The sequence below is a fragment of the Dipodomys ordii genome, unplaced genomic scaffold, assembly GCF_000151885.1.
Source record: "Dipodomys ordii isolate 6190 unplaced genomic scaffold, Dord_2.0 Scaffold51, whole genome shotgun sequence".
Taxonomy (NCBI): domain Eukaryota; kingdom Metazoa; phylum Chordata; class Mammalia; order Rodentia; family Heteromyidae; genus Dipodomys; species Dipodomys ordii.
The window spans coordinates 2,023,460-2,042,615 of record NW_012267267.1 but is presented as its reverse complement, the minus strand read 5'-3'; the positions used below and the strand labels follow the sequence as shown (position 1 = coordinate 2,042,615).

The window sequence follows — 19,156 nt, the reverse complement described above, 5'->3', positions numbered from 1 at the left end:
AGCATTAGCCTTGAGCAAAAAAGCTCAGGAGCAGCACCCAGGTCCTGAGTTCAAGCCTCAGGACTAGCACACAAAGCTACAAGTACTGCAAAACAGGAGGTTGCAAAACCTAATTCTAGAAGGCTGGGGTGTAGTTCATGTGATAGAGAATTGGTCTGGCAAGCTGGAGGACCAAAAACAAAAACACGAAATACAATTCCATCATGGGAGAATGACATGGGCATTGTATGGTCAAGTCTCTTTGTTTTTGTTTTTGCCAGTCCTGAGGCTTGAACTCAGGGCCTGAGCACTGTCCTTGAGATTTTTTTTTTTTCGGTCGTGGGGCTTGAACTCTGGGCCTGGCCTGGGCGCTGTCCCCCAGCTCTTCAGCTCAAGGCGAATGCTCTACCACTTGAGCCACAGCACCACTTCCGGTTTTCTGGTGGTTTATTGGAGATAGGAGTCTCACGGTCTCTCCTGCCCGGGCTGGCTTTGAACCGCGATCCTCAGATCTCAGCCTCCTGAGTAGCTAGCATTACAGGCGTGAACCACCAGCGCCCTGCTTGAGATTCTTTTTGCTCAAGGGTAGCACTCTATCACTTGAGCCACAACGCCACTTCTAGCTTTTCCTGTTTATGTGGTGCTGAGGAATGGAACCCACCGCTTCATGCATGCAAGGCAAGCACTGTACCACTAAGCCACATTCCTAGCCTGAAGTCTTTCTCTGTTCTGACATCTGCCCAGCAATTAGTTGGGGACGGAGGGTAGCACAGGCTGGTGCAGAAGGGCGGGGTCGCAAGGGCAGGGGCCAAGGCAGGAGGCGGTCAGAGCGAAAGGAAGGTGCTACCGCACTCTGCCGGAACCGACGGACAGACACACACGGCCAGCCCGGAGTGGAAAGAACAGTTTATGCTGTGCTTTATTAAAATGTGCATCATTCTTTTATTTTAAAATGTGCATCATTGTCTCGTGCTCGGCGCGTGCGACCTCGGCGTGGTGGCCCGCAGCGGGCCTCGTTGGGCCTCTTCCAGCCCGGCTCCCGCGGAGCCGCCGTGCGCAGGCGCGCTCAGGTGGCGCGGGCCCGCGGGCTCCCGCCCATGGCCAGGTAGACGTCGATGGGCACGTGCAGCAGCGTCAGGCAGTGGCAGCCAGGGCAGCGACGCAGCGGCCTGAGGAAAGCGGCGCGGACAGGGCCGCTGAGGCCGGCAGGCCGGGCCCCCGAGCTGTGGGGCTGCCCCGGGGATCATCCGAGGCCCGAGTTGGGGGCGGGGTGGGAGCTGGGGTGCGGGGCGGGGCCCGCAGGGCGCCGGCCTCACCTGACGGGGTTGTGCTCGGTAGTGACCGGCTCCGGGCTGTCCTGGGCCTCGGGGGCGGCGGCAAGGCCAGGGGAGTCTCCGGCCTCAATGGGGAATCGTCGACCCTGCGGGGGCTCCTGGGCACTCATGTCCAGGCCCCAGGCGCTCTGCGCGGGCCGCCGGGCGCCCCCTGGGCGGTGGCTCACCTGCCGGAGGCCGAGGCCGAGGCCGGTCCCAGGCTGGAAGCAGCTGCCTGAGCCCAGGCCGCGGGAGGACGCTCCGGTCCAGGCGGAGCCGGGCAGGTGTCTGCGGCGCTCCGCGGCCGCGGCCTCCAGTGGAAGGGCGGCATTGTGACCTCACAGAGCCCGTTCCTCTGCCCGGGAACCCGGGCCGCCTCGGCACTTTGTGCAGACCCGATCCGGGGGTCCCAGGACTTGGCCATTGCGTCTGGACATCCGGGTCCCCCACGATGGAGGCACTGGGGTCAAGGACGGCCTGCCGAGAGGCAGCATCCACACCGGGGAGCGTGGCACTCCCGAACCCCAACACACACCCCGAGCGCTCTCGGGAGCAGGGCTGCATCTCACCGCCGGGCTCGGCGGCGGGGACCTAGCCCAGGCTGTTTTGCAGGTGTGGTGCGGGAAGGTAGGGCTACTGCCCATTTTGGCCAAGGGTCACACAGCATTTACATCACAATTGGGCTAGAGTTTTAAAATGTCTGACCCTCTCCCTCCCCACCACCCGTGGCTGTGTCCGTCCGGACGGAGAATGTTCTAGCGCTGGAGGCGGCTGTGGATGAAGTCCTTGGGAGGAAAAGGAGCAGGCCGAGGGCGATGGTGGAGTAGCGCTGCCTCGCAGAGGCAGCATGAGCTGAGAGGGTGATAGAAGGCGCTAGACAGCATGGAGGAATTTCTGCTCTCCAATGGGTACCAGCTGGGCAAGACCATTGGGGAAGGGACCTACTCAAAAGTCAAAGAAGCATTTTCCAAAAAACACCAAAGAAAAGTGGCAATTAAAATTATAGACAAGATGGGAGGGCCAGAAGGTGAGCTGGGACCTCTCTGAAGGGGGGGAGGAAGGAAACATTCCTTCTCCTTTAGCTGGGAATGTTCCTTCAGAACATTCCTTCTCCTTTAGTTGGGAGCCCAGGAAAGGGAGCCAGACTATGGTCTGGGGGTGAGAAATAGGGGGATGTGGGAGTCCAACAGCACCCAAGACTAAGATTCAAGGTGAAGAATCCTGGGACATCTATTCCAGGAGGGGCCAGACTGGCAGAGGCCATAGCTAGGGCTAGTGGAGGGCAGGACCTGGTGCTAAGACAGGTAGAGATGGGAAAGGGGAAGCTCAGGCTCCAGGAAAGAACTAGTCAGTAAGCACTGGTGGGAGGAACTGGCTCTCCACTCTGGCTATTGGGCCTCCTGAGATTCCATCCCTCCACCCCAACACTTTGATGTCTGAAGTTTCAAGGACTGCTCATGCTAATCCTTTTAAGTTGGCAGGGAAGAGTTCTTATGACAATGTATTAACTACCAAAATAAATAGATGTAAATTCTTTGCAATGTTCTGGCTGCTAGGCACTTTTGAGACTACTAAGGAAGTAAAGGAACCACCAGCCATAGTGGGTGGTAGACCGAAGGCTGGAAAGCAAAGTCAGGACTCTCTCCTTCCCATGTTTCCTCAGAGTTTATCCAGAGATTCCTGCCCCGGGAGCTCCAGATCGTCCGTACCCTGGACCACAAGAACATCATCCGGGTGTATGAGATGCTGGAGTCTGCCGATGGGAAGATCTACCTGGTGATGGAGCTGGCTGAGGGCGGGGATGTCTTTGACTGTGTGCTGAATGGGGGGCCACTGCCTGAGAGCCGGGCCAAGGCCCTCTTCCGCCAGATGGTCGAGGCCATCCGCTACTGCCATGGCTGTGGCGTGGCCCACCGAGACCTCAAATGTGAGAACGCCTTGTTGCAGGGCTTCAACCTGAAGTTGACTGACTTTGGCTTTGCCAAGGTGGTGCCCAAGTCACGCCGGGAGCTGAGTCAAACCTTCTGTGGCAGCACAGCCTATGCCGCCCCTGAGGTGCTGCAGGGTATTCCCCATGACAGCAAGAAGGGTGATATCTGGAGCATGGGCGTGGTCTTGTATGTCATGCTCTGCGCCAGCCTACCTTTTGACGACACAGACATCCCCAAGATGCTGTGGCAGCAGCAGAAGGGAGTGTCCTTCCCCACTCATCTGGGAATCTCGACCGAATGCCAGGACCTGCTCAAGCGGCTCCTGGAACCAGACATGATCCTCCGGCCTTCAATTGAAGAAGTTAGTTGGCACCCATGGCTAGCAAGCAATTGATAAAAGCAATGGCAAGTCCTCCCCAATAAAGTAGGGGGAGAAAGCAAACCTAAAAACCCGCTTCTAAAATGGTGATATATATTTTACATTTTAAGTTTACTTATCCTGAAACTAACATATACCCTTCCCTAGACTTACACTACTCTTCCCCTCTAAAGATCTTTATGAACCAAGGATCTCATTCACAATTCCCTTTTATTATTAACAGCTGGCAAGTACTTTTCATACAGGTGTTTAAAGCTAATTAAATTAGACCCCAGAACGGGGAGGAGCGGAGACAAATGACTGGAGCAGTTGGAACCACTGTTGCTACAGCTTCTTTTCCAAATAAAAGCAGAAGTGATGGGAATGCAGAAACCACCTCCCGACTCCTTGTTTTGCTGAGAGGCCTACTGAGGCCCCGTCCCTTTCTCATCCCAGAGGACAAGCTAAGTCTGAGGTAAGGATAAGGTTAGGACCCTGGCTATACCCCAACTTATACCCCCAGTTCCAAGTGGGAAGCTACCCTGCAGTGTGAGTCCTGCCCAGGCTTCAGTGTGGCTGCCATGGGGGACAGAAACAGATCCCTGGACACTTCCGACTTCTGTTGCATTTCTTTAATGCTGTTATGGCAAATCTGTAAAAGGTTCAAGACAAAGTTTTTTTTTTGTTGTTGTTCCTTTTAATTACAAAACTAACAGCTGTTAGAATCTTTTTTCTTTTTTTTTAAAACCTTTTCCTGTTTTCTTTTCTTGGCTACAAAATACTCTGGGGAGATGCATTATAATTTAAAATATATAATATTGCACAACAACCAAAAGGTTAATTAAACTAAAGAAGTAATTACAAAGAGAAAAACCCCATCCCGTCAAAATAAGATTGAGCATTCTCTCTACCCCACCCCTTATTGAAGGTTTGCAGTGAAGTGCCTACTACTCTTGGTGCCCCCACCATGATCCCTTTAAATCACTGGTGGACACACCAGCTTACAAACAGCAATCATCAGGCAACACCTGTGAAGCACCAGAGGTCTCCAGGAATCCCTGCAGTCCTCACTGCCCCAACAAAGGTTCAACTTCACCAGAGTAGAGGGTAAGAGCCACAGGCTAGCTTTGTCTTCTGAAGGATTGCCTCTGCAGAGTCTGCTAAGTCTCAGAACTTTCACCCAGCCCTGTTCCTTTGGAAGCAGAGGGCCGAGGCAGAGAAGCCTTACCAGGGCTCTTAAGTCCTCACTTTTTGCTCATCAATTCGTACCGCTGGTAGCTACAGGGAGTCAAGGTAGGTAGCTGCTTGGATTAGGTATTTTGTCAGGCAGCGCACAGAAAAGGGCCTGAAGTGGTCCCCTCCCTTGGGGAAAGGGAGAGAATGCAAGAGCTGACTCTTGCAGTGGCACAGCTGGGCTAAGGACTTGGGTGCATCTGATGTAAAGAAGCCCTAGGAAGTGAGGGGACATCCCAGTGTGGGCTGGAGGAAAAGGAGAGGGTTAAGATTTGGTCTTAAGATTCTGAACCCCAGTGAACTTTTCTAGGAGTAGAAAATGCCTTGGAGGGGGAGACTCCCGAGAGAGGCACATTTCCCAGGGATAAATGCCTCTTATCCACTGAGACAGGAGCAGTTTGGCCATGGGCAGGTGGCTCGGCCCTCCTCCTGTGCTTATGGAAGCCAGCGTTGTCTCGGCTTCCCTCAGGAGACTGGTGGCTCAACTGTCTCCACACAGAAGGGCTAGCATTCTCCCCTGGGGCTTCCCAACAGAAGATCATGGGATCAGTGGACATTCAGCAAGAAATGTAGGCTCTCCAGTGACAGGGTAGTGTCCTTCCCCTTAGGTGATCCTAAGGTTGGCACAAGTCAGATTTCTGGGTTTTGGATTTAAGAAAGCCCCTTCCCAGGTGTGATCAGAGGCCCAAAGAGCAGCAGGGAGCCACCAGTATCTGGATGGTAGAGACCTCTGGAGGGACATTCTCAGTCAGTGTCTTCCAGGGCTTGGCTGAGATGAGCGAGGGAGGTGAGAGGTGTCGCAGAGGTTGGGGAGCAGCTTGCATGGCTCCCCTCATTCCCAGTCCTCCCACTCTACATCTTCCAGCTGCAAATGTAAGAGGATAATGGAGAACACAAACACACTTACTCCTCTGAGTCAAGCCCGGACCCAACTTTCCCCTTGCTAAGCAAAGCCACCTCCATTCTGGATAGCTGACCCCAGCCCCAACTCTGAGCCATACCCTGGCCCTGCTGTGAAAGAGAATTCATGACCTTCCAGACAATGTAGGACCATATCTGGGCAAGCATGAGGGAAGGGCTTGTTGTTGCTTTGACTGTTTCATACCCAAAGGAAGTACTGACACCAACCAATTCTGGACACTACAAGGGACACCTAAAGAACCAAACCCTTAAGTCATTTCCTTAAGAGAACCTGGCTCAGCTGGATGCTGGTGGCTCATACCTGAATTCTAGCTACTTAGGAGGCTGAGATCTGAGGATTGCAGTTCAAAGCCAGCTCAAGCAGGAAATCCATGAGACTCTTATCTCCAATTAACTACTAGAAAACCATAAGTGGCACTGTGGCTCAGGTAGAGTGCTCACTTTGCCCTGAATAGCTGAGGGATAACGCCCAGGGCCAGAGTCAAGCCCCCACAACCAACCAACAACAAAACAACAACAAAAGAGAACCTGGCTCCTGTTGAACACACTTGGCACTGTAACTAAAAGCAGGGTATAGTACATGTACATGCTCACAAAGTCTTTATCAGTGGCCAGCACCTTAGCTCTTGGCTTAAATCTCTTTTCTCTTGCCTTGTTACTCCTGGCCTACTATCAGCTCATCCCTGATATGATGGGCTGCAGAATGACTGATCAGGTATACTGCATGGCAGGTTGGGGTTTTTATTACATTGCTAAGGATCAAACCCAGGGCCTCAGCAAATGCTAGGCAAGTGCTTTACTACTGAGCTGCATCCCTAACTCTACTCATCAAGGTTTTTTTTTTTTTTTGCCAGTCCTGGGGGTTTGAACTCAGGGTCTAGGCACTGTCCTTGAGCTAGCACTCTGCCACTGGAGCCACATGCCACTTCTGGGTTTTTCTGTTTATGTGGTATGGAGGAACTGAACCCAGGGCTTCATGCATGCTAGGCAAGTACTCTACCACTAAGCCACATTCCCAGCCCTACTCATCAAGTTTTAAAGAGAGTTGCCAAAGGCACAGAAACTAGCAACTGCTTATATATCATGAAAGGACACTGTGGGCCTTCTCTGCTGGGTACAGTGAAGTTCTAGGTCCAAAATAGTCTTGAATACAGGTCACTATGTCCTTTGAGGCTTTAGCTTCCCAACTGGAAAGACTAGACCTTCACAGGTCTTTCTAATCTGCCCATATGACAGAGGAATTACATGATTTTTTTTTCTTTTTGTTGGTTGTGGTGCTCAAACTCAGGGCTTGGGTGCTATCCCTGAGCTCTTTTGTACAAGGTTAGCAATCTACCACTTTGAGCTACAGCACTTTTTCTGGTGGTTAATTGGAGCTAAAATCTCATGACTTCCTGCCCAGGCTAGACTTGAACCATGATCCTCAGAGTTCAGCTTTCTTTTTTTTTTTGGGGGGGGGGGGGTATGGTCGTGGGGCCTGAACTCTGGGCCTGGGCACTGTCCCTCAACTCTTCAGCTCAAAGCTAGTGCTCTACCACTTGAGCCACAGCGCCACTTCCGGCTTTTTTCTTTTTGCTTCTGTGGTGCTGAGGAATTGAACCCAGGGCCTCATGCATGCAAGGCAAGCACTCTACCACTGAGCCACCTTCCCAGTCCTAGAGCTCAGCTTTCTGAGTAGCTAGGATTACCGGCATGAGCCACCAGCGCCTGGCCATATGATTCTTATGTAATAATGGAAGTAACACATCCATCTTTTCTAGACTGAACGTTTGGTCTTGTCAAAAATTAGCTGTGAGAACCTTTAGCTGTTTTAGACTCTAATTCTAAATAATCTCTCAATTGTAGGCAGTTGCCTAGTATGCATGAGGCTCTGGGTTCCTCCATTCCTAACACCATAATAACCAAATAACCAAAGCCTCATTCTGGGAAGAAGCAAAGAGTAAAAGCAATTAAAGGCTTATTTAAGGTCAGTAACTGGAATGGGTTTTTTGGTGTGCATCACTAATGTTTACTGAAGGCTACTATATAACCCAGTCACCATGCTTGACCTGTTTACATGCATACCTCATTGTAACTTATAAGTCAAGTAGTATCATCAATTCCATGTATTAGATCTAGAAAGGTCAAGTGAGTGACTTGCTGTCTATCACATTGGTCTTTTGTCTTTAAGGACAGGAACTTGTTGAGGCCCCACATTTGGGAACCATAAGTCATAAGGTCTGGGCAGGGCTCATTATCTATATATGTATCTATATTGAGACAGGGTCTTGTTATGTAGTCCAAGTTGGCCCTTGAGCTTATGCTTATGAGTGCTGGGATTACAGATTGACCCTGATGTATGTTTTTTTTTTTTTTGCTGGCACTGGGGCTTAAAATCAGGGCCTAGGAGTTGTCCCCTGAGCTTTTGTGCTCAAGACTAGCACTCTTACCACTTGAGCCACAGCTCCATTTCTGGCTTTTTGTGGTTAATTGAAGAAAAGAGTCTCATGGACATTCCTGCCTGGGCTAGCTTCAAATCACCATCTTCAGATCTCAGCCTCCTGAGTAGATAGGATTACAGATGTGAGCCACTGGCACCTGGCTAGAATCTGTTAAGTAGTTCCTTGGGTAATTATGATACAAAGCTAAGGCCAAGGATTTTTTCATTCATCCACTCTTGAATTGAAAAAAAGCAGAGCTGCTACTGACAACTGTCAGGGGGTAGAGAGCTAGGCCTCACCTCACTTCCTGTACAGCCTGCTAGCTCATCCAAATGCAGGGATACTCTCTGAGTGGACAGCACAGTTTTATGGGAAGTGTCTTGGAGCCTGACACCACTGGCCTGGCTTGCCTGTGGCTGACTGGGCTCACTCACCTCACCAGAGGCATCCACTTTGGAAAGTGCCATCTGTACTTCTTCTTCGGTCATGTCCAAGTCAAAGTCTTTCTCCCAGTCCTCACTGATGTCTGTGCTTGAGCCTGAAAACACAAACCACAGTGTAAAAGGCAACACAGGACAGGAAGGGGGTATCTAAAGGGTTTTACTAGATGTAATAACAATCTTTAAAACAGCTGGAAGTATACAACACAGCTTTTTGCTGTTCCTTTAGGGGCACTCATGAGGCTTTATTGCTCACAGCTGGTACTTACCATTTAAGCCATGCCTCTAGCCTTACAAGAATGGGCTTTTTTTTTTCCCTCAGTCGTGGGACTTGAACTCTGGGCCTGGACACTGTCCCTGCACTCTTCAGCTCAAGGCTAGTGCTCTACCACTTGAGCCACAGCATCACTTCCAATTTTCTGGTGGTAATTAGAGATAAGAGTCTCAGGGACTTTCCTGCTCGGGCTAGCTTTGAACCACGATCCTCAGGTCTCAGCCCCTTGAGTAGCTAGGATTACAGGTGTGAGCCTGGCTAAAAAGTAGTCTTTATAGACTACTTTACTCTTGGCTTAGTGATTTCACTTCTAGGAGTCTAAGGAAAAGTATTAATTCAGTTAAAAAAAAAAGTGTTGGGGCTGGGAAGGTGGCTCAGTGGTAGAGCACTTGCCTTGCATGCATGGGGCCCTGGGTTCGATTCCTCAGCACCACATAAGCAAAAAGAAAAAAGCCGGAAGTGGCGCTGTGGCTCAAGTGGTAGAGCGCTAGCCTTGAGAGCTTAGGGACAGCGCCCAGGCGCAGAGTTCAGGCCCCACAACCGGACCCAAAAAAAAAAAAAAAGTGGTCAAACCATTTTCACTATAGTGATACACTATAGTGAAGAAAACTCAGAATAGGGAATAACACAAATGGATGATAATAGTTACCTGACAGAAAATGATATGACTTTTTAAAGGGAGGCTGGAGAACTTTATATATATTATGGCAAACTAGTCTGAAACCATTAAGTTAGAAAAGGCAAGTGAAGAATGGAGAGGCGGACTGGAGATGTGGCTCAAGTAGCAGAGTATAAAGCAAGCACAAAGCTAAATTCCAACCCCAATACTGAAAAAAATCAGTGGAGAAGCACACTGGCCCAGAGGCCTTCAAGGAGCCACATGAATCTACCAGGGGAAACATGAGCCTCTTTCCCCTTACCATTCTACCTGCACTGACCTGGTTCCTATTGGCAGATACCAGGCAATGCCTTTTAGTGGTTGTTTCTATACCAGAATCCTCCTTGGTTATCTGTAAGGCCAACTTCCCAACCCTTCATGCTTTCCTCAACCTCACCTTTCTTCAACCTTTTCCAGCATATTTATCACTTTCTAATATATTACATTGTCACATTTACCATACTTACTAATAACACAGAGCTACAATGGAAGAACCAGGAGCTTTGTTTTTCTTATGTATTCCTGGTACTCAGAACATGCAGGTGAATAATGAATATTCCAAGACCCTTTCTCTAAACCAGTAGGTGAAATCATGGCCCAGGGATCAAATCCAGCCTACCACCTTTTTCTGGAAGTAAAATTCCAGAATAAGCCATCCATTTGTTTACCTGTCTGGCCACTCTCGCGTTTTCACAGCAGAGCTCAGTAGTTCCCATACAGACTGTATGGGAACATTTGTGACCTGGCCCCAGGCAATGTTTACCAACTCCTTATCTACATGAATCTACACCACTAAAGTATGGTGTCTAGACTACTGTCATAAACACTGCTACTTGGGAATGGTCTAATAGGCAAACTAAAAGCCTGCATGTGAAAGTTATTAGTAAGAAGTGAACTACATAAATTGGCTTGCTCTGCATTCTGTACAAGCGGCTAGCACTGCACCTTCTTCCTCATCATGAGTGTTGTGGTCTCTGGAGCCAGCACACCTGGTTGAGTATCACTCACTCCTAGACCTACTGTACGGTCATGGACAAATTGTTCTGGGTTTCAGTCTATTTATAAAATTAGGATAAAATCACTGTCTTTGCAAAGAACTTTGGAAAAACTTATCAGAATGCAATTCCTATCCTCCCTATTTCCAGTCCCCTATGGGATTCAGCAACCAGGTGGTCGCCCAGGATTCTGCTTTACAAACTGGGTGATTCTTTGGAGACTTGGGCCTGCAGTTTGAGAAAAAGTGGTGTTAGAATTAAAATATGAACGTAAAGTAACAATTACACATGTACATAGTAGATATGTACCCTCTAGTGTAGCTTGCTGTAGCTCAGTAGCTTGACTTGGGAGTTGACTCTTCACCTAAGAGGTGTGGATGTGGCATGACATTTCCTTCAGTCTTCAGGACCTGAAATCCCCTCATTAGGCTTAAATGCTAGGGCAAATCCTTCCACTTCTTTTTTTGTTGTTGTTGGTCATGGGGCTTGAACTCTGGGTCTCGGCACTGTCGCTGAGCTCTGTCAGCTCAAGGCTAGCACTCTACCACTTAAGCCACAGTGCCACTTCTGGTTTTCTGGTGGTTAACTGGAGATGAGAATCTCATGATAGGGCTGGGAATATGGCTCAGTGGTAGAGTGCTTGCCTTGCATGCATGAAGCCCTGGGTTCAATTCCTCAGCATCACATAAGCAGAAAGAGTCAGAAGTAGTGCTGTGGTTCAAGTGGTAGAGCGTAGCCTTGAGCTGAAGAGCTGAGGGACAGCGCCCAGGCCCAGAGTTCAGGCTCCACAACTGACAAAAAAAAAAAAAAAAAGAAAGAAAGAGAAAAATCTCAAATTTTCCTTCCTGAGCTGGCTTTCAACTGCGATCCTCAGATCTCAGCCTCTTTTTTTTGTTGTTGGTTGTGGGGCTTGAACTCTGGGCCTGGGTGCTGCCCCTCAGCTCTTCAGCTCAAGGTGAGTGCTCTACCACTTAAGCCACCTTCCCTGCCTTCTGAGTAGCTAAAATTTATAGGCATGAGCCACCAGTGCCAGGCTTTACCAGCTCATTTTTTTTTTGGGTGGGGGGGGATCCGGTCGTGGGGCCTGAACTCTGGGCCTGGGCGCTGTCCTCAGCTCTTCAGCTCAAGGCTAGCGCTCTACCACTTGAGCCACAGCGCCACTTCCAGCTTTTTTCTTTTTGCTTATGTGGTGCTGAGGAATCAAACCCAGGGCCTCATGCATGCAAGGCAAGCGCTCTACCACTGAGCCACCTTCCCAGCCCTACCAGCTCATTTTTGAAGCATGCACATCCATCCTCTGGGTAAATATACCAGTTCCAGTTTATACACTGAATGAAGGCTTCACCAGCAGGGTTGGATGTGAATCTGGCCACCAATGGCCTCTTCTTGCCACCCTGTCCTGTCACATCATGAGTGTGCTAAGCTCTCTATTGCACTGTGCATATGACACCTGATCTATACAACGCAGGACTTCAAGACAGAGTCTGACTCCTTCTGGTTTTTGTTCTCAGTTGACTACTAACCTCAGAGTGAGGTTACAATTAATCTTATTCTGCATAAGTGGTTCTGCTTCCTCAGACAGACAAAAACAGCTTCTATGTTCTATAGTTGATGGTGAAGGCCTTCAAACCAGGGCCTTGGGCTTTAAACCTGCCCTAAGCTTCTCTCCCCTGACTGAGCAGCTGAGCAGATAAACCCTGGGACATAATGCAGGTGGAAGCAACTCTGCAATGACACAAGGCCTTGCTGTACCCAAAGGCCATGCTTTGTGTCATCTGAGGATATGGGTGTGTAAGGGAAAAGAGTCAGTTCCCAAACCTCCATCTTTTTTTTTCTTCTTTCATGCTGGGGACTAAACCCAGGGCCTTGCACATGCTAGAGCTAGGCAAGTGGTCTACCACTAAGCTACAACCCAGCCTTCTTTTTTGGAAAATCTCATTATATAACTCAGGTTACCCTGGGATTCACTAGATAGCTCAGGCTGGTCTCAAACTCCTGATTCTCTTGCCTCTGTCTTTTGAGTGCTATGAATGTATTACCAAGACTAACAACATTCTTTTAAGATTTCTTCCTGGGTTGGGGTGTGGCTCAGTGATAAGAATGCCTACCTAGCATTCATGAATACCTGGGTTGGATCTCCAGTACCTCAAAAAACAACTCAAAATCACGAATTTTTTTGCTAAAGGGGAAATTTTTTCTTCTACTACATTCCCACTGTTGTAACCTGTTCTAAGTCACTGGCTTTTCCCACCAAACTGACTAGTAGAGTGGCTGTGCATCATATCCATAGCTGCTCCTTTCACATGCCCTCAAATGTACTCAAGGCAACACAGAGTAGTTGAGTGCCTTTTCTGCAACGCCCCCATCTCAATTTCACCTCTCCAACCAGTACATTTTCTCTTTGCAGCCTAATTCCAAATGGAACCTATAATTCTTTAGCTCTAATTGTTTCACTACCCTCTCATTCCCTCCCCTACCCAGCTAAGAATACAAGACCACATTCTGATCATTTCTTGCATATACTTTCCTTTTCTTACATTGATTTTACCTTATTAAATGTGGACTCTAGTTAAATCCAACTTCCCATCTGCTCTGTGCCTGCACCTTTGCGACTGAATGTAGCTGGGAAAAAGTACAAAAGAAATGCTGGGTGTAGTGGTACATACATATAATCTCAGCTCTCAGGCAACAAAGGCAAGAAGTTTGTGAGTTATAGGCTAGCCAGGTTACAGTGAGATACTGCCTCAAAAAAAAAAACAAAAGATAAGGTGCCAGGCACTGATAGCTTACACCTGCAATCCTAGCTATTCAGGAAGCTGAGATCTGTAGATTGAGGTTCAAAGCCAGCCTGGCAGGAAAGTCTGCGAGACTCATCTTCAAAAACTAAGAGGTAGGGTCTGGGAAGGTGGCTCAGTGGTAGAGCACTTGCCTCGAATGTATGAGGCCCTGGGTTCGATTCCTTAGCACCACATAAGCAAAAAGGAAAAAAAGCTGGAAGTGGCGCTGTGGCTCAAGTGGTAGAGCGCTAGCCTTGAGCTGAAGAGCTGAGGGATAGTGCCCAGGCCCAGAGTTCAGGCCCCACAACCGGAACAAAAAAAACAAAAACAAAAAACCAACAACCAAAAACAGGAGGTAGGGCCTGGGAAGGTGGCTCAGAGGTAGAGCATTTGCCTTGCATGCATGAGGCCCTGGGTTCGATTCCTCAGCACCACATAAGAAAAAAGAAAAAAGCCGGAAGTGGCGCTGTGGCTCAAGTTGTAGAGTGCCAGCCATGAACTGAAGAGCTGAGGGGCACCTAGGCCGAGTTCAGGCCCCACAACCGGACCCATAAAAAAACCCCAGGAGGTATAGCTGTGGCTCAAGTGGTAGAGTGTCAGCCTTGACTAGGAAAAGCTCAGGAACAGTGCCCAGGCCTGAGTTCAAGCCCCAGATGAGTTCAAGATCAGGTGTAGCATACCTCTCTAATTATTTAATTGGGAAATGGAGATAAGAGATACGAAGTTTGAGGCTAGCCTAGGCAAGTTAGCTATACTTCCATCTCAACAAAACAAGCTGGGTACAGTGGTTCCAGACTGTCAACACAGTCACAGATAGGATTATGGTCTGAGGCTAGCTGGGGCAAAAAGTATAAGACCTTATGTGAAAAATAACCCAAAAAGATAAGGGGCAAGACTCAAGGGGTGAATGCCTGCCTACCAAGCACCCAGGGTATGAACTTAAATCCCCATACTTTCAAAGGGCCCTGATGCTACCCATCCAGCCAAGTTACTATACCTGTCAGGCCCATCACCTTCTTTTACCCTTCTACATGGTTATTTTACATGCTGCTCAAAAATTAGTGATCTCGGGGTAAGTGATCTTAGATTTCTACCAAACAAAAGATGAGAAACTGCACAGTTCTTAGAAGGCTTTGGGGAGGTTTGAATGATAGGCACATTCAGTGCTTTGCATAGGTGTAGACACATAGAAAATGCTCAACAAATGTTACCTCTTGCTATTATTATCTTCACTTCCCAGGTCAGAGATCTCCCAAGTTTCCTGAGAAAGTCTATCCCAAAACAATTACCTTCAATATATTAAAGGAGTAAATAGAGGCTTACAGAAAATCAGAAATTTCTGAAGTCATGTGGCTTAGTAGCAAAGTTGAGACTTGAACCAAGAGCCTTAGATACAGAGAGCCTTAGCCTCTCTATCTGCTGCTTTATGGCACGAGGTCCAAACTTCTGATTCCAGCTTAAGATATTAAGCTCTTAAATTCTGCTCAAGAACCAATCCATCTGCCCTTCTTGTACCTCCCTCTCCAGGGAGACAACCGGAGTTGTCAAGGGAGTTTTGTCATCACCTATTAAACATGCCTTCAGCCTAGACTACCACCAGCACCTGCCCCACCTCTCCAACACAGTCTCCTCGGTGAGACAGCGCTGATGCTCAGATTCCTTCTTTCTCTCAACACCTCCAGTATCTAGCCTGTCCCATACTGCTTCATGCTTCATCACAAAGATCTCCACTTCTGCCCCTCCCCCCTCATGTCTCATAAAGAGCAAGCAGGAGCTGAATGGATGACCTCACTGAACCAGGCAAAAAGAAAGCACTGTGTTAAGACACTGGAAACCCTGAAGTTCCCATCAGCAAGAAGAGAAGGCCAGGATGGGTCCATTGTCCATCCACTACATCAAACCAGTCCCTCATTGTGCAGTAGGCCAGGCCTCACCTGATAGACAAGCTTTAGGCTGTGACAGGTACTAAGTGTTAGTGCCAAGAGCAGCATGTATGTCAAGTGGGGTGGGGCAGTCTTGCTAACAACTGGTAATCTCCAGAGAGGGGATTCTGTAGGTGACAAGCTAACATTATGTCTATCCTTGTCCTTTAATTCCTGGAGCTAAAGAGGTTGCTCTTTGACATAAATTGTAGTGTCTAGTCTAAATCTCCCTGATACAGATAAGAAACTAAAGCTCTATAATGGAAGCTGGGTCACCCCAAATTCATTCTCATTAAATAGTATGTGGAGCTTTTACTTATTTCCTAATAATAATGAACGTTTAGGGAAGCTGACATTTTCCCAAAGTTCCAAAGGGGAGAAGACCCTGCTGGTATGAACATCATAGAACTCCCAACCCAGGCAAGGCTGAACTGTCCAAAAGGACAGATATTGGCAGAGTGTACCAGTTATGAGCATGGCTATAAAATCAGGGAGGCTATACAATGAGGAACCAAGTCACCTAACATTTCTGGGCCTCATTTTCTTCCCTGTAAAATGAAGATAACAGTGCTGACCTCATAGGTTGTGAGGTGCAGATGAAACTGAAATGCCAGGTGACATTTAGTACAAGGCTTAGCATACACCCTACTTCATTGACACTAATCCCAAATGTATGGCACTGCCTTCTTTCAGAGACCATGTGATGACAGACTTAATTAAAATACAGTTACAATAAATAGCAGCTGTCCTCATCAGTATCTCAAAGAAAATCTGCTCTTAGAACTGTGAAAAGAACAAAGAGGCACATCTACCTTTTAAGGTGGCAACTCTTTCTTGGCCTGCCCACCCCAAGTTTGGGCTGCCAGACCTACCTTTCTTGCCATTGTTAGAAGGGGTAGACTTCCCACTATCTGAATTCAGTTCGAACACTCGTAAGTCTGTAGGTGCCTCCTCCCTCAGAGTCTCTACTCTGGCTGGAGGCCTAGGCTCTGGGCCACTGGGGCGACCAGCTGGGGTTAGAGGCTTGGAGGGAACTGGGGGTGGTGGACCAGTCTCTCCCTCATCCACAGTCAGGCTCTGTTCCTCCAAAGATGCTTCAAACAGCTTTTGGGACAGGTCTTTGGGTAGCACTGGTGCCTCAAGTGCAGTGGCAGGGTTGGCAATCTGTGTTACGAGTGAGATGCTCTCGCTGCTCTCTGATGGAGTCACCTCTGCTGGGGCCTCCACTGAGGTCCCAAGGGTCTCTTCACAGGAACCCTGGGGGACAGGCCTTCCTTCAGAGGATATAGAAGTTTTGGTCACAGGAACATTTGCCTCTTTTGGAGATGGTGAAATGCCCACAAGATCCTCTGTAGAGAAAGAAAGGTAGAAAACAGAGGGCAGTGACCCCAGCCAACTTCAAGACAACCAAGTTTTTTACTCCAATGAAGACTAGCACCATTTCCTTCACCCCTGCCCCATCATGGTTCTTCTGCAGACACTCCCTGTAGTCAAAGCCCTGCTTGCTTCCAGGGCTCTGCTGGGCTGCTTGAAAGTGGGTTAGCTGGGGTTCAGACTGGGCTGTGCTACATCTTAAGTTCATAATTTGGCAAGCCCATTTCTCTTTTAACTTCCGACCTCAATGGTGAAAGTGACAATGGAGTCCTTCCTACACAGTAAGGACTATACATATAATGCTCTTAGCATAGGCTGGGAAGGTAGTATAGTATAAGTACTTAATAAATTAAAGTATCGGGCTGTGAAGGTGGCTCAGTGGTAGAGCGCTTGCCTTGCATGCTCAAGGCCCTGGGTTCAATTCCTCAGCACCACATAAGCAAAAAGAAAAAAGCCAGAAGTGGCGCTGTGGCTCAAGTGGTAGAGCGCTAGCCTTGAGCTGAAGAGCTGAGGGACAGCGCCCAGGCCCAGAGTTCAGGCCCCATGACCGGACCCAAAAAAAAAATTAAAAAAATAAATAAATAAAAGTATCCTTTCCCTCCACCCTCCCATTCCTGGGGCTTGAACTCAGGGCCTGGCCATTGTCCCTAAAATTCTTTTTCTCAAGGCTTAAGCTCTACCACTTGAGCCATAGCACCACTTCCAGATTGTTTCTGAGTAGTTTACTGGAGAAAAGAGTCTCAGGAACTTTCCTGCCCAGGCTGGCTTTGGGACAGGATCCTACAGTCTTATTTAAAGGTGAGGGGGACTGGGAAGGTGGCTCACTGGTAGAGTGCTTGCCTTGCATGTATGAGGCCCTGGGTTTGATTCCTCAGCACCACCTAAGCAAAAAAAAAAAAAAAAGCCCAAGTGGTGCTGTGGCTCAAGTGGTAGAGCACTAGCCTTGAGCTGAAGAGCTGAGGGACAGCACCCAGGCTGAGTTCAGGCCCCAAAACTGACAGAAAAAAATAAATAAAAAATGAGGAAGGGAAAATCTGGATTTTTCATTCTGTTCCCAGGGACAGTGAAGTAATTGGTCCAGGGCAGTATGTCCAAATGACAGTAGTGATTTCTCTAAACGTAGGTTTTCACCAACCTTGTTTGACATTCTGTTATCCACCTATGCTCAGCACATATACTGTGCTCACTGGCTAGAGCCTCACAGACAGACTTGTCATTTCCCTACCACACCTCAACACCACTTACCTTCTTCCTCTTCCCAGCCAGGCTCTTCAGTGACACTCTGTTCTGCCCGCTGCTTCAGGGCATCCCTTCGGGCCTCCTCCTGCAGAAAGGGGAGGAATGTCTAAGAACAGTCAAGCTACCCTCTTCCTAGTCTCAGCCTGCTTTTTTTTCTGTACCCCAGGCTGAACGGTTACCTCCCAAGTTAGACCAGCATACCTGCTCTAGTTGATGGACTTTATAGAAATACCGATGCCAGAATTCTGAATGGGAAACAGCTGCTGGAACCTAGATAGAGGGCAAAGTAGAGGTGAGAATTTGTAAATATTGTGCAGGTTTTGGGTCCCCAGCCTTATCAGTCTGCCCCCAGGCTCTGAATTGCAGACTGAGAAAGTGGCTTTGCAGTTAACTGTACAAGTTCTTCTATCTCACCTTGTTTGAGCCACACCCACCTTCCCTTAGAGCTTGGCCAAGAAAGGATAAAGTAACTCCCATCTGGCTTGGCTGGCCCTTCCCTTTCTTACCATTTTCTGAGAGCCAGAGCCTTGGCCAACCTGCCTCTTTTATGCAGATTCTTGGCTCAGGACAGTCTGGCATGTTTTCCCATTGCCTATGTCCCTCCCACTTCCCAACACCTCAAGCCTGGAGCCAGCAGAGGTCTTGCTGACTGAGCCCTCACCATCTTGGTGTAGAGGGCCCGGATGGAGGGGCTGCCTACAAGGAGTTCTGAGATCTCCCCCTTCTTCTCCTCCAAGCAGAACTGGGAAAGCCAGGCGTCAAACAATTCCGGGGGCCCTGCAGGGGGACAGACGCTGATGGTCAGATCCCTGGGTCTGGGGAAAGAACATGGGGCCTACAAAATATACTTAAGACTACAAGGGCAATAAAGAAAACTTAAGGTTTTTATTCTTTTGGCCCAAGGTTGGGGATAGGTCAAGGTGAGAAAGTGGTTGGGCCCTACTAGGATGAGGGTGTAGCACCTCAGTGATCTGTAGAAAATGATGTGCTCTCCATTTTCTCATGCCCCAGCTAGCATTTAATCCATTGCACCTGGCTATTGAGTCCCCATCTCTGAAATAGCTGTCCTCAGGTCACCAGTGGATCCAAGGATCCAGTCACTGGCTGCTTTCCTGTCTTCTCTCATGTAGCTGCACAAATCAATTCTCACCAGGAGCTCCTGGTTTCTGTGAGTCTTCATGGGCTGCTTATTTTTCTTTCCTTTCCTTACCTCTTCTCACTTTCTATTTTACTCATAAGATAATCTTCACTAAACCATGAATTTTAACCTTCTCCTCCCTCTTTTTAAATTTATTCAAAAATATTTTGGTACTGGGCTGGGA

At 48.5% G+C, this 19,156-nt stretch overlaps 3 protein-coding genes across 4 annotated transcripts in view; 1 reads left to right on the top strand and 2 right to left on the bottom strand.

The window, feature by feature from the left end:
- Window positions 1–873: 873 nt before the first annotated feature.
- Window positions 874–1,726, bottom strand: Fam229a (family with sequence similarity 229, member A). The gene is made up of 3 exons (XM_013020629.1): window positions 1,481–1,726; window positions 1,296–1,439; window positions 874–1,148 (listed from the first exon to the last, which is right to left on the bottom strand). The coding sequence occupies exons 1-3, from the start codon at window positions 1,714–1,716 to the stop codon at window positions 1,046–1,048; spliced, it is 483 nt and encodes a 160-aa protein (XP_012876083.1). The 5' UTR covers window positions 1,717–1,726; the 3' UTR covers window positions 874–1,045.
- Window positions 1,710–3,715, top strand: Tssk3 (testis-specific serine kinase 3). The gene is made up of 2 exons (XM_013020628.1): window positions 1,710–2,319; window positions 2,956–3,715. Exons 1-2 carry the CDS (start codon window positions 2,175–2,177, stop codon window positions 3,615–3,617), a joined length of 807 nt encoding a protein of 268 aa, XP_012876082.1. The 5' UTR covers window positions 1,710–2,174; the 3' UTR covers window positions 3,618–3,715.
- Window positions 3,716–4,263: 548 nt separating this feature from the next.
- Bsdc1 (BSD domain containing 1) overlaps window positions 4,264–19,156 on the bottom strand; it is a 27,330-nt gene continuing 12,437 nt past the window's right edge. For both annotated transcript variants that reach the window (XM_013020625.1, XM_013020626.1), the window contains exons 6-11: window positions 18,496–18,611; window positions 18,036–18,104; window positions 17,841–17,919; window positions 16,094–16,570; window positions 8,590–8,693; window positions 4,264–5,679 (exon numbers count right to left, since the gene is read on the bottom strand). In XM_013020625.1, the coding sequence (XP_012876079.1) occupies window positions 5,647–5,679; window positions 8,590–8,693; window positions 16,094–16,570; window positions 17,841–17,919; window positions 18,036–18,104; window positions 18,496–18,611 (878 nt within the window). In that variant the 3' untranslated portion in view covers window positions 4,264–5,646. The remainder of the gene's footprint in view (window positions 5,680–8,589; window positions 8,694–16,093; window positions 16,571–17,840; window positions 17,920–18,035; window positions 18,105–18,495; window positions 18,612–19,156) is intronic.